At 39.7% G+C, this 14,424-nt stretch overlaps 2 protein-coding genes across 3 annotated transcripts in view; both read right to left on the bottom strand.

Annotated features, from left to right (window-relative positions):
* Positions 1–1,021: 1,021 nt before the first annotated feature.
* On the bottom strand, positions 1,022–10,630 carry LOC121942824 (nucleotidyltransferase MB21D2). Its single transcript, XM_042486089.2, has 2 exons — positions 10,215–10,630; positions 1,022–6,909 (listed from the first exon to the last, which is right to left on the bottom strand). Exons 1-2 carry the CDS (start codon positions 10,474–10,476, stop codon positions 5,645–5,647), a joined length of 1,527 nt encoding a protein of 508 aa, XP_042342023.1. The 5' UTR covers positions 10,477–10,630; the 3' UTR covers positions 1,022–5,644.
* Positions 10,631–12,099: 1,469 nt separating this feature from the next.
* The window catches only part of LOC121942834 (exocyst complex component 3-like protein 2), a 53,878-nt gene continuing 51,553 nt past the window's right edge, over positions 12,100–14,424 (bottom strand). For both annotated transcript variants that reach the window (XM_088078425.1, XM_088078424.1), the window contains one exon: positions 12,100–14,424. This exon is cut by the window's right edge and continues 920 nt beyond it. The gene's annotated coding sequence lies outside the window, so the exon portion shown is untranslated.

Genomic DNA, 14,424 nt, shown 5'->3' with positions numbered 1-14,424 from the left:
GAACAAGAAAATAAGCGAAAATTTGGACTCCAGATGCTAACTTTTTTGCTCGATTATAATTAATGCACAAGTTACCACCTGAATGCACAAGACAACAAAATAATACATTTCACCAAGAAATGTCCAAAAATCCTGGAAATGTCCTAAATTCCTTAATGTGCTATAATCCTAGACATGCCCGAAAATCCTATAAATATCCAAAATTCCTTAAAATGTGCCAAAAGATGAGAAATGTTCTAAAACCCGAGAAACATCCTAAAATCCTAGAAATGTCCTAAGATCTGAGAAACATTATCAAAGCCTAGAAATGTGCGAAATACCTAGAAATGTTGATATCCAAGAAACATACTAAAATCCTAAAAATTTCCCAAAATCCTCAAAATGTCCTAAAATCCTTGAAATGCCTGGAAATCCTTGAAATGTCCTAATTTTTTGAGAAACCTCCTTAAGATGAAGAAACACCCCAATGTCAAAGAAATGTGTTAAAATCAGAGAATGTCCTAAAACCTAAAAAACATCCTAAATTTTTGGGAAACCTCCTAAAAACTCAGAAATGTACTAAAAACCTAGAAACATCTTAAAATCCTCTAAATATCGTATGATCATAGAAACATTGTAAAATCTTGAAAACGTCATAAAATCCTATAAATATCCTATGATCCTATAAACATCGTAAAATACTAAAAACATCATAAAATCCTATAAACATCGTAAGATCTCCTAGAAACGTCCTAAAATCCTATAAAACATGCATGGAGCTGCTGCAGCTGGTGTCTGTCCTCTACATAAATCTCAGCGGAGTTCCCCACAGTTCAATTCTGGGGCCTCTTTTTTTTCAATTTAGACTCACAATAGGTCAAATCCTGCAGGGTAAGACGTCTGATCTGTGATTTACAGATGAAAGACTACTTTGATTCACTTCTTTGTTACTGACTGAGGTAATTTGGGTCAATAAGTCGCTGTATTTCTTTAGTTAAACAAGAAAAGATGTGCAATAACTCAGAGGACAGAGCGAGACACGTCTGGTTAAAAGACTTTATGATGACTCTACTGTACAGTGAATTTTCGTGGAGAACCTTCATAGACGGAGGAGGAGCTGCCATCTGAAGGGTTAACCCATCCAAGTCAACGTTGCATAAAGAAATCCATCATCAGAACGAAGCGGAGCAGCAAGAGACGGAGAAAAAAAATCTAAACTCACAGTCCAAAGGTTCTGAACACAGACGGGAGTAAGGTCAAAGGTCATGGAGCTCAGAAGAACTACACACTGATTACATTTCCACCGAGCAGGAGTGTGTGTGGCACTTTGATGCTGTGTGTGTGTGTGTGTGTGTGTGTGTGTGTGTGTGTGTGTGTGTGAGTAATTCAGAGAAAGGTTAAGTGTTTGTGTTGTCATTAAAACCAACGGAGTGTTTTTTTTTGTCATAATGCTACATGGTGTGTGTGTGTGTGTGTGTGTGTGTATGTGTGTGTGTGTGTGTGTTTTCACTAATTGCACTTGAGGATGAGGATATGGAGATCACATTACCGGTCAGATGTCTGCAGGGTTTTTGGCATTTTTCCTGGAAATGTTTGGACGGTCAATTAAACAAAGGAAACAAAAAAAAACCGCAGCGACTCGCCTTCAATTCAACCAGCTCGGATACGACTACAACTCCCATGATGCCTAGAGACAAGCCACAAGGAAGCCATAACTGTTGGACCCCGAAAATATGTTGACTCTCGTGTTAAAATAATAGTACTTTTAGAGTTGATCAGCCGGAAATCTGATCACGTTTCAGCGTTTTAGAAAAAACAATTAAGTTTCAGTTTATTTTGCTTTAACATCCCGACACTCATTAACCCTTCGAAACCTGAGAGAATTGGTTTGGAGAGAAGACACTGAGCAACATAACAAAACATGCCCCCAAAATTAGCAAGAAAAGAAAGAAAATGACCTGAAATAAGCAAATAATAATAATAATAATAAAATTTTAAAAAAAGAGTTTAAAAAAATCAACAACAAAAAACAAACAGATGACTTAAAATTATGATACAGAATATTATAAATGTTATGCACTTTTTCCAGGTCATTTCCCTGTTTTTTTAAAGCTAATTTTCAGGCATTTTTCTTGAATTTTTATTAATTTTTTGCTCATTTTTGGTCCTTTTTCGTTTGCCCTCTCCCCGTGTTTTTGAAAAAAATCAATGAACTGTTAGACTCAGTTTTAGTGTCCTCCTCTGGCGGGACAGCAGGGACCTGAAGCAGCCCCAGAAAGACAAAACTGTAAAACCTCCAACAGACTAAAGTAAAACCGCACCGGAGCTGGTTGTTGAGACGCAGAGTCGAAACAGAAACACAAACAAAGCAGCTGAAGAGAAACGTGACAAACAGACGCAGTGAAGCTGAGAGAAACGTGCGACCGGATCCGATCGAAACAAACAAAGTGACATAAAGAGGTGGAGAGAAGACGGCGCCGGCGACACGACGGCCGGAGGAATATTCGGTGACACTGACTGACGGCGGTCTGACGAGTACACGGTGACACTGCGAGAACCCGACAGTGCTCCTGCTGTTCCACCTCCTTCACACAGTCTGCAGCTTTCAGGTGAGCTCAGCACGCTGCGCTCCGATTGGACGGCTATTTTTAGACGTTGCAGACAACAAACATTTTCAGAGCTGTGTTTTTTTTCTCCCAAAAAATGATTTCTCTCTCCTCCTTCACATGAAACGTTTCCTTTCATTTGCAGCCTGGATGGACATCAGACTTAATGTGCTGCATTCAGACACCTTTCACAGGTTTTTAAACCTTGTTTTCTTGCCAAAAACACGAAAAGCCAACGAGGAAACTGCAAGAAATGAGCAGAAAGTGACTGAAAGAAACCCCAAAATGAATTTAAATTAAAAAGAGGAGAGAAAATTTTTTAGTAAATTGCCTCAAAAAGGGATAAATGTCCAGAAGCAATATTAATGATTATTAAAATTATAATTTCAAAATATATCACAGAATAAAATAACTATATATATATATATATATATATATATATATATATATATATATATATATATAATTTTTAAATGAAACAGGTTTTCATTAAAAATCAACAAAAATAACACCATTTATCAGAGCCAACACTTTTTAAGGAAATTTTTTTTACTTTTTTTTAAAGAAAACATTTTGGCCATACTTAAAAAAAGAGATAATTTTTAAAGAAAACAATTAGATGTTATTTCTCTTTAAACTTCTTTTTGTGTTTTCTAAAGAAATAATTCTGACCTTTCCTTGTCTTTAAAAATGTTAAGTGATTTTCATAAAAAAAAGGCATTTTGTGATTTTTAAAGAAATAAATATTGGGGTTTTTTTCTCCTTTTTTTACTATTATTTAAAAAAACGCCCATATTTTTTCACTATTATTTAAAAAACGCCCATTTTCTTTTCTTTAAAAATTTCTGACGATACTGAATGGAAAACCTTTGGACTTTTTTTTTCCTTTAAAATTTTTTTGTTGATTCTGCTGAGTCAGAAACTGTAAAAACAGAATCAGAATTGATTTTTCAGATTTCCGACGGTCCTTCAACACATCGTGTTATTATACAGGTTTGTGAAACAAAATTCCACAACTTTCTCTTTAAACTTTCAGGGTATTATTTAGTTTTCCAAAACTTTTCCAGGCTTAGAAATTTTGCAAATTCCAGGCATTTTTGTCCGTTTGTCGTAACAGCGCTCTCATTTTGGCGTCGAGCGTCAGATTGGATCTACGAACACACCCCGGAGCTCTGAAATCATTTTGTGTGAAGTTGAAAGTTTGACTCTGTTGAAGTATTACTGCAGTATCACAGTGTACTCTGTGGTGTTTTTATGTAAAACGTGCAGTAACAACCGTCCCTCAGTAGTGTCACCTGTCCACTAATATGATACATCAGTCCACAATCAGGACGAACACGACGTCCACCATCGACAGGAGGAGTGGTGATTTTTTACATTCTGTGCAAAATTAGACGAAAAGTAGTCCACATCATCTTCATCATCATCATCATCATCATCATCATCTTCATCATCAGTCTGTGCATCTCTGTCTACACACCAGTGTTCAGTCTCTATTTACAGTTAGTTTCTAAGACGTTAGTACCTTCGTCCCCCAGCAGGACCGAGACATTCCTCAGAGGGACAAAATCCACCTTCAGAAGGCGCCGCCGTCTTCACTCCTGAGTTTGACACGTCTGTATGCGCCGTTTGGCATCGCGGACTCCTGAACGCGTTTACAATCGTATAAAGTTGAGTCTTTTTGTTCAACAATCGCGCCGCTGTTCGATGCAGCTGCACGTGTTCAGCGTTCACACAAAATCTCACCATGAACTTCTTAATTTTAAAGACCATACATTCTCTGCAACGACCATCGAATCGCCTCACTGGTTCTTTTAAATTACTAAATTATAGCTTTTTAAATATGTATAATTAAAAAAAAATAGCAAATTCAGATCAGAATTAAAACTGTAGATTTAAAGGCGATTTAGGGACCGTTTGTTATTTATGAGAGGGCAGAGGGTGGTGCAAAAATGGAGAGGCATATCAAATAGTTTTCTAAGTACTGGGGAGGGACCTTTTTTGGCATTTAGGGAGGGAAATACGACTTTAAATGGCTGTATTTTGTATAGATTTTTCTGCTGATTTTTTTTACATTTTGGCCTTTTCTTGTGATTTTTAAAGAAAAAAATGGCCTATTTTTTATTTTCTTGAAAAATCCTGGTGGTTAGTTATTTCTTTAAAAAAAATTTTTTGAGATTTTTCAAAAACAAAAAACTGCAAAAAATTTTTTGATGATTTTTAAGAATGTTTTTAAAACTTCTTTGTTCAATTGTGGAGGTAAAATATTGGTGGTTTTTTTTGTTAATTTCCAAGGGAAAATTTCTGATGTTTTTTTTTCTTGAACAAAACTTGACATGAAACTTTGACAGTTTTCTTTCTTCAAACATCATCAAAAATGAAACTATTCATCACATCCGGAAACTGTAAAAACAGAAATTATTATTGGATTTTCAAATTTCAGACCGTCCCGTGTTATTCTACAGGTTTGTGAAACAAAATTTCATTACTTTCTCAAAACTTTAAGGGCATATTTAATTTCCCAGAACTTTTCTGAAAATTGCTATTTGCAAATTTCATGACTTTTCCAGGTTTTTCATGACCGTACGAATCGTGTGATAAACTGGCTTTAACTGGATTAATTAAATATGCTGCGAACAAGCTTCTGCAATGTTTTCAGGAGTTGCTTTTTTACGTCTCATTTCCAGGATCCCTGATAATTTAACTACCGTAACATCTGAAGAGCGACTCCCTCTGAAGGTGGATTTTGGCCTCGTCCTTTCGGCTTAAAAACAACCCGCTGCTATTCAGCGGTCTATTTAAAAGGCATTCAGCAGGTAAAAAACACAGGGCACACAGTGAAAGAGGAGGGAAGAGGGGAAGGGGAATAGAAAAATAAAAATTAAAAAATTAAAAAATTGTGGCAGACACAACTAGACGATCACCTCACTTCACTCTGCGGCAGAGAAACATAAAAAAATGTAAAAAATAAAGTTTCAGAGGAGGCGGGGCACCAGGCGAGGAGAAGGAAGGCAGAGAGAGAGAGAGGAGGAGGAGGTCTGGGACAACGTCTCTCCGTCTCAGAAGAACTTGTCGTCGATGCGGAAGTGCGGCCGCGTGACGTCGTCCGGGTTGATGAAGACCGAGATGGACTTCCCCGGATTCTCCGTGACCAGCTGCTGGAGCTTCTTGGCCAGCCGGTCGTCCGGCTGGTTCTCGCCGCCGGCGTCGGACTGCGGCGACGGCAGGTTGTTGGCGCTGCCTCGCCACTGCAGTTCCACCGTCAGCCTGTTGGCGGCCTTGGCGTGCTCGATGGTGGTGCGGAGGTGCTCGGCCGGGTCGGAGCGCACCGAGGAGAGTTTGCGGGCGTGCAGCATGGCGGTCTCGTCAGACAGGTGCTCCAGCATGTTGCACTGGGGGATGAAGTAATTGGGACACATCTTGTTGACGAGGCAGTGCTGCAGGTCGTCGATCAGGCCCAGCAGGAAGTGGGCGGAGAAGTCGTCCTGGCCCAGGTAGTTGGGGGGAAGGCGGTCGCAGGCCCACAGCATGATGCTGCGCAGGTGGTAGGGGCTGATGGCTTTGGGGCGCGACAGCAGCTTGATGATGATGGCCTTGCAGGCCTGGTACGCCTGCATCAGGCTGGACGAGATGCACTTCTTCAGCTGCACCTCGCTGCGGGCGAACGACAGCCGCCACTCGTTCTCCTTGCGGCCTTTGTAGGAGCAGGCGGGGACGAGGTAGAAACCGCTGATCACCTCCTCCTCGGTGATCTTCCCGTCCCAGAAGTGGTTCTCCATCAGCCAGCTCTGAGCCACCGCCGGCCAGCCTTTGAAGGACACCACGGGGACAATGTCGTACAGCATGCGGCTGCTCCCGACGCCCAGGATGACGGAGATGATGGTGCCGTTCCTCTCCACTTTCTCCACCCTCGGCATCCCCCTCTGCGGCTTCTTCTGCACCTCGAGCAGCACCAGTGAGATGGACTGGTAAAACCAGTCGGCCACCAGCGTTGGGGAGAAGAAGTAGTTAGTGGTGCCGTTGATGTGGTCCACGATGGTGCAGCAGTCCTTCCACTTGTTGATGGTCCCTTCGTCAAAGAGGCGCAGGCTGAGCCAGGAGTGGCCCAGTGCCGAGTGTCTCATGTCCAGGGTCACCGGCTGGTTGCGGTCGTGGAGTTTGAGCGCCGGGACCAGCAGGGTGAAGTCCATGTCGTAGTCTGTGCCGCGAGCGTAGACGCTCAGCTCGTCCAGGTCCATGTCCACCACGCCCTCACGAACGCCTCCCGACAGCAGGAGGTACTCGTTGGCCACCGGGAGCTTCTGGTCCAACTTCTGTACCATTCCTGAGAGACAGAGGACAAAAGACAGGACAGGTTAAAAGAAATGTCCCAATGTTGTCTTATCATCTCATTGTGTTTAGGCTGCCTAAAAAAAATAATTTCTTTTGGGATCATCTAACACAGTCAACCTTTGTACTGCCAGTCAAATCTGGCCCTTGAGAGGGTGCCACGTGGCCCCCCGACCATTTTCCATTCAAAGTAAAAAATAAAGTGAAAAACCAAGAAATATCCCAAAATCTTAGAAACATCCAAGCATCTAGAAATGTTCTAAAATTCTAGAAACATCACAAAATCTTAGAAATACAGTAAAATCTTATTAACATCCTAAATTCCTAGAAACATCTTAAAAAGTCTGATTAAAGCTGAAACTAACACAAAGTCGTCTGTAGAGTCTAAAGAAGTCACTTTCACCTCTGCAGATGTGTCTGTTTCAGACACTTTGGTGCTGTGAGGAGAAGCTGCGCTCTGTTTGTCTGTCTCACTGCGCTGCTGTCAGACCATCAGCTGTTTGAGCCACCATGATGAAATGCTGTGGCTGTCAAACACTCAGCTGTTCTACAGTCAAAGTCCTTCACTGCATTTGGTTCTGCGCGGCGCTATTCTTATGATCATTGGCTGTTTGTGTTGTTAAACACAATAAATTGTTGTTGGATTTTCAAATTTCTGATAGTCTATTAAAACACTGTGTGTTATTTTACAGATCTGTGAAATAAAATTCCATGACTTTTCCAAAACTTTCTGGGTATATAAAGTTTTTCAACAACAGGCCAGGAAATTGCTATTTGCAAATTTTGCAAATTAGCAAACTTTTCCAGGTTTTTCATGACCTGACGGAAAGAATGATACAAAGAGAGACTTGAACATTTTAAAGAAAAAAGTTTGCCATTATTTTAGTCCTTTTTTTGTTTATGATGCCCTGCACATGGACGCATTTTAGTCTTAACCAAAAGAAGTAATCGGGTCTGGTTCCCAGCTCTAACGGAGAGTGACACACGCATCAAAAGATGTGAAGCTGTGCGACGCCACCAGTGTGCATTTCCCTTCAGGGTCAGTTTTCGGGTCAGTCTGGACCGCATCAGACAGGACAGGTTATTGTGTTCACCCTCCACAGTTGGACCGGATCGGTCTGGACTGGTTTTCCGCTCTGCTGAGTGAAAAGACACACACACACTTCCTGGCTGATAACTGCATTCCTGTGCCACAGTGGACGGACAGTTTGTGTGGCGGTTCCTCAGAGACAGCCTGGACTGAAAGATCTGCGACAGGAAACTCGTTTTTGTTTGTTTCATGTTTGAAATGTTTATTTTAAAGTGACGCACCAATGAACATCGATATAAAATACAAAATGTAAAAAGTCCCTTGGCAGTTAAAGAATAGTTATATCATGACAGAAAGAAAAACAAAAAAAGGAAAAAAGACAAAAACATTAAGAAAGAAAAATCTCTGAGTTTGTGTTTCTCGGTGATCTGACCTTTAGCAGTACAATAATCCAGTACCAAGACACATTAAAGGAGCCATAAACAGGCCCGCGCCGGACTCGAGTCACAACCCATTAGCTTCACATTCCTGCTCATTTTCTCCAAATTATCCATGTTTTTACCCTGATTTTCCTTCCTGCAGGCAGCCATCAGTTTGACTTCAGTGTATAAATAACAAATCTACAGAATGCAGTTTTACAGATTTAGTTTCTGCTCGAGGAAGACAAACTCAAGATCTGAATTACAGAGCTGCTGCACAGCAGCGAGTCGGGCATTTTTACCAGCAAGCAGCAGATGAATCTGAAGAAAATGAACAACTCTGCATTACAATGTGGATTCAGCATCACATGAGGCTCAAACTCACAACCTCAGACACCAAAGACAAGTCAGTATCCCAGCGAGCTGCACGAGAGAAACCAGAGACGCTTCACGCTGCCTGAGCCGACCAGCAGGGGGCAGGATATCAGCTGTCTGTGCATGGAAGAGCAGATTTCAAACTGCTGCCAAAAATTCACTCATCAAGACTAAACTCTCCAGACTTCATCTAGACGGCAGAGAGATGTTGCTCATTTGTTTTTACAAAATTTGATTTGCTCAATAAGTGAAAAACTGATATTTAAAGACGCCATTTTTCCCACAAACTGCAGTACGTTTACATGAGGGCAGATTTTAAAATGCTGCCAAAAAATTCAGTTTTTGTGATAAAATTCTGAAATCTTACACATTTAATCTATGATGACAAAACTATTTTGTATTTTTTTTAACAAACTTTGAGGATTTATTTAGTGAGAACTTGCAAGTGTATGTTTACAGCAACATTTACAGCCAAACTTTGTGATGCGCTGTAGGCTCAGCGTTTGATAAATCAAATATCTGTGTGGACGGTTTGAGTCGGCGGTCTGAAGACGACCCGCAGCAAGTTTGGTGTCAACTGATCAAAAAATGTGGAGAAAGGTTTCATTAGTTCTGCAGTTTTTGAATAAAAACAGCGTGATGGATTTCACAGTTTGTACCACAATGAAGCGAACTCAAGTTTCTTCACACACATACGAATGATTTGTTTTGAATTTTCAAGCTTTTGAAAAGTAGACGGTCGCTGTAGCGCCACCAGCAGGACTGTTGGCTTGTGTTTGCAGCTGAGGATATTTGGCATGAGGCTGGACGTGTAACTGGTTAATCGATCGATGATTAATCGGTTATTAAGAATTTAATCTAACGTGAAAATTAATTTATCAATCAATAGGCTAAAAATGCTTTAAAAAATATTCAATATGTTGTTATTAGTTCATACTGAGGATAACATGCGATTGTATAGTTTGAAATAAGCAAAGTTTTATGTTCTTTTTTCTTTAAATCACGATTAATCGATCGTAATTTTTTCCAACTAATCGATTAAGAAAAGTGCACGCTGTTTGAAGTCTAGTGTGAGGACACTTCTCTGAGACATGTGGACCCAGCGGCCGGACCAGCTGGGTCCACATGTCTCCATGCTGGTGCTGCTGGAGCCCTGCACGCGCTGCTGCTGTGTGCACGCGCAGCTGCTCACCTGAGCCGGTACAGGTGCAGCAGCGTCGGCGCAAAAACAGCCTCCTCCCGGGATTAAATATGCAGCATTTAAAGTCACACACACCGAAAACAAGAGCGGAATAAGCCCTCAGATACACCACCCTGTGTGTGTTTATGAGTGTGTGTTTTAATGTGTGTGTGTGTGTGTGTGTGTGTGTGTGTGTGTGTGTGTGTAAGCAGGTGGAGTCCTCAGTCTCCACCGGGGACAAAAGCACAGCCGCGGGCGGCCCGCTCGGTGTGTCCCCGGCGGTGTGGTGAGCTCACCCAGCATGGAGAAGATGAAGTCCTTGGCCGTGTGGATCTCCAGAGCCCGCTGGTCGTCGTACTCCCGCTGGTCGTGCTTGCTGAACTCCTGGATGAGCCGGTTCAGGTCCTCCATGCGGGCCGCCGACCTGAAGTCCAGCTCGGGCCCGACGCCTCCTCCTCCGCCGCCGCCGCCGTGCGGGAGCCTCCCGGCGGCCATGGTGGGGCTGTTCCCGAGGCTGCCCGCCGAGCCAGCCCGACTGGAGAGAGCAGGGGCCGCCATCTTTCCTCCAGCTTCACTACAGCTGAGACTCTGCTGCCGAGCCGAGCCGAACTGAGCCGAGGAGAGCCGAACACAACCACCGGAAACTAACCCCGACGCTTCCGCTGCAGGAAGACTTCACAATAAACGGGTGGGTGTGGAGAAAAAAAACCCAAAATAAATAAAATAAAATAATTTTAGTTTAGTTTATTTTTTTTTAATTTTTTTTTTTTTACTGTGTGTCAGGATTACTGCAGGATTTTTTAAGCGTTGTACAATATCTGATTTTATATAATAACAATAAACATAATAAATGTGATCTTTTTGTCATTATTATTATTATTATTATTATTATTATTATATATCTTGAAAATGTTTGCCGATTTTTAACAACAACAACAACAACAACAATATTTTCATTATATTTTATATTTTCATAAAACGTCTTTTTGCTTGCTTGCGTGTGTGTGTGTGTGTGTGTGTTTTTGTGGTCACATTTTTTGGATATCTTTTCCTTTCTTTTTTGTGGCGATTTGCAAAGAAAAAAAAATCAAATTTAGAGCAATTTTTTTATTCTAGTATAAATTCATTTAACCATTTAATTGAGAAAAAAGTAAGAGAATACTGCGGAAATCTACCTGTTTGTGGGTGCATCAAAAATGATTAATGTTGTTATTACACTGAATGTGTTTTTTAGGGCAGATATATAGTTTTGTGCAAATTGTGTCATAAGAGACAAGGGAATAAAAAAGATATTAAACTATGATGTTTAGCAGCTAGAGAGTCACAAATAAAGATATTTAAAAAAGAAAAACAAAAATCAGTTAAACAAAATGTATGATTCAGGCTGAGAGCTTTAATACCATGATTATCTGCTTTCTTATAATTTCTTAAAATATAGTTTATATATCACCAGCTGACGTTTAGAAACATTTTGTAAATTTTAATTGTGAACGCTCTCTGCGCCTGCGTACTACGACCGGCAGAGGACGCGCGAGGACCGCTGCGACAGACGTCGTCCTGTTTACACACACACACACACACACACTCACACACACATATATATACAGACGTCGTCCTGTTTATATATTTTAAATACATACATACATATATATATACTTGTTGTTTAAACTACTTAAATTGTATATTTTAATTATCAGTTCGTTCACTCTTTTATAATACATTTTGTTTTTTAAAATAATTTATTTATTATAATAGTTATAATTAATAAAACTAATAGTATAATTGGTTTGTGGCAGTCATGTAGGCTAATGAACTTGTATCAACTTCTACAGATGTTTGATCAAACTTTTGAATTCTTATTATTATGTTACATATTATTTTAACATATTATTCAAGTTAATTCAAGTTTTTTGCAAAAATGAACTGAACGCTATTGTGTGTAATATTTATTTGTAAATTAAACAATTATTCTTAATTTCTGCATCAAAGGTGCAAATAAAAAGAGAAGGATTGAACAGAAGTAGTACAAAACCTAAACCCAAATCAGAACTTTTAGAGCAAAAAAATCAAACAAACAAAACTACCAAATATTTTATATAAACTAATATAAAGACGCTCTTTGAAAATAAAAGCATTATCGCAGTATAAGACTTAGAGGATGATTAATAGCACAAATTGAAGTCGGTGATCTGATCTGTTTTATTGTCATTAGAAGCTGATTTCTGTACAGAGAGATTCATTTCATACATCCACATTTACAGAAACAGAAAAGAATAAAACAATGATTTTAAAAAGTTTTTTCTGATCTGAAAAAAGGGCAAAAATAAAAACAAATAAAAGAAGTGATGTGCTCAGTGCCCTCCGCTGGTCAGAGCGTGCAGCTTCTTATTTTGAAAGTGCTGACAGGAAGTGTGCTGTTGAATCTGTCTCTAGACTTTTTGTGTCTTAATCTGAGAAATGACATTTGCACGTAACATGTTTTGTTTTTTTGTGAAGAATGTCTTAAACATCAGAGCGCTGCGGAGTGCATGAATGAAAATAAAAATTTAAAGAATTAAAATACTGATTTTTAAAGACAAATGAAGAGAAATAATCAATGAAACCTGATGGATGTTTTGGAAAGATAATCAGCAAGAAATTAGTTTGTAGTTTAGGAGTAAAAACATGCAAAAATTAAATGTGGAAGCAAGGAAACACAGAATAAACCAGTAAAATATGTCAACAGTGTAAATTCTCTACATCTAAACTGTTGCTTTAACACTTTGAATCAACAACACTATCATGTAGTTCAGTCAGTATTATTTCACCACCAAAAATAGGAATATTTATCTCCCACATATATAATAAACCTCATCACACCAAAGAGCTCCGACTATAATCACCCAGATCATCGTCTAGTACCTTTGATTTTTCACTTTTTGTTTCTTTTATCATGTGCAACAACAAAACTCCAGTTTTCTGTCCTGGGATTATAAACTAAACTTTACTATAAGAGCTGAAATAAAATCCTCTGAAAGGTCAAAAAAAAAAAAAAAAAAAAAAGTCCAAGAGTCCACCTCAGCACAGAGAGGACAGAGAGGACGGGTTTCCTTTTATCGATCCTCTGCGTCTCTCAGCTCAAAGTCCAAAAGTCCCGCTGGGAATCCAAACAAATGATTTCAGCCCAGCCTCCACTAGAAAATGTTGGCATTGTACATTTCTGAAAACACGGATCTGTTCAATTTGTACATTTCATACAGTGATTTTGGGAGTAATCACTGTTTTTCCAGCAGCTTTCGAGGCTCTAAATGTGGGTGTATTTTTAGGACTGTCACTGCTTTTCCAGCGGGGGAAATGCCCCAAAAAGAGATTGTTTTTTACTGAGAAATGCATTCCTAGACAGAATAGTTCCATAAAAGTGGTTGCTTCTTACTAAGAAACCACTGAGTTTCCAGCAGATTTTTAGGCTCTAAAGATTATTGTATTTTTGGCCCTGTCACTGTATTTATAGCAGAGATAGAGCCACGAAAGGTGTTTTTTTGTTGTTGTTGTTCAGGGGGGATATTGGCAAGAAAAGCAGTTGTTTTTTACAGAAACATCGCTGCTTTTCTAGCTGCCATGGTGTCATGAAAAGTGTTTTCACTTTTTTTATTTTTAACAGAGGAATTACTGCACTTCCAGCGGGTAGACTGCCCAAAAAGTGATTGTTTCTTACTGAGAAATCTCTGCATTTCCAGCCAGAATGTCAAGAAACTGCTGTTTTTCCTGCAGGTTTTTAGGCTCTGAACATGGGTGATTTTTGGGACCTGTCACTGTTTTTCTAGCCAGGATAGTGTAATGAAAGGTGGAAGTTTTATACTGAGACATTGTTGCTTTTTTTAGCAGGGATATTGGCAAGAAAAGCTGTTGTTTTTTAAATATCACTGCTTTTCTTGCTGGTATAGTGCCACAAAATCATTTACAGAGAAATCACTGCATTTCCTACTAATATAGTGCCACATGAAAGCAGCTGTGTTTTTACTGAGACATCACTGCATTTCATGCCAGGTTGATACGAGTAGCTTTTTTAGACTTCACTGCTTTTCCAGCAAGTGATTGTTTCTTAATGAGAAATCTTTGCATTTCCAGCCTGAGCAGTGCCATGACAAATGGTTACCTTTTTACCTTTTAAGAAACCCTTAAGTTTCCGGTGGATTTTTAGGCTCTAAACATGGTTGTATTTTTGGGACCATCACTGTTTTTCTAGCAGGGATAGGGCAATGAAAGGTGGGTTTTTTTCCCCCAAAATTACTGCTTTTCTAGCCTGTACAGTGCCTAGAATAGTGTTTGGGACCCGTCACTGTTTTACTAGCCAGTAAGGTGGATTTTTTTTACCAAGACATTGCTGCTTTTCCAGTGGGGATATTACTAAGAAAAGCAGTTCTCTTTTACAGAAACATCCCTACTTTTCCAGCAGGAAAAGTGCCCCAGAACAATGCTGCATTTCACACCAAAACAAGATGTTTTTGTTTCTAAACCTAACCACAC

This window comes from Plectropomus leopardus, chromosome 6, assembly GCF_026936395.1.
Source record: "Plectropomus leopardus strain MGB_pleo_1.0 chromosome 6, ASM2693639v1, whole genome shotgun sequence".
NCBI classification, from domain to species: Eukaryota; Metazoa; Chordata; class Actinopteri; order Perciformes; family Serranidae; genus Plectropomus; species Plectropomus leopardus.
Note: the sequence above shows the minus strand (reverse complement) of the source record. Positions and strands in the feature narration are given on the sequence as shown.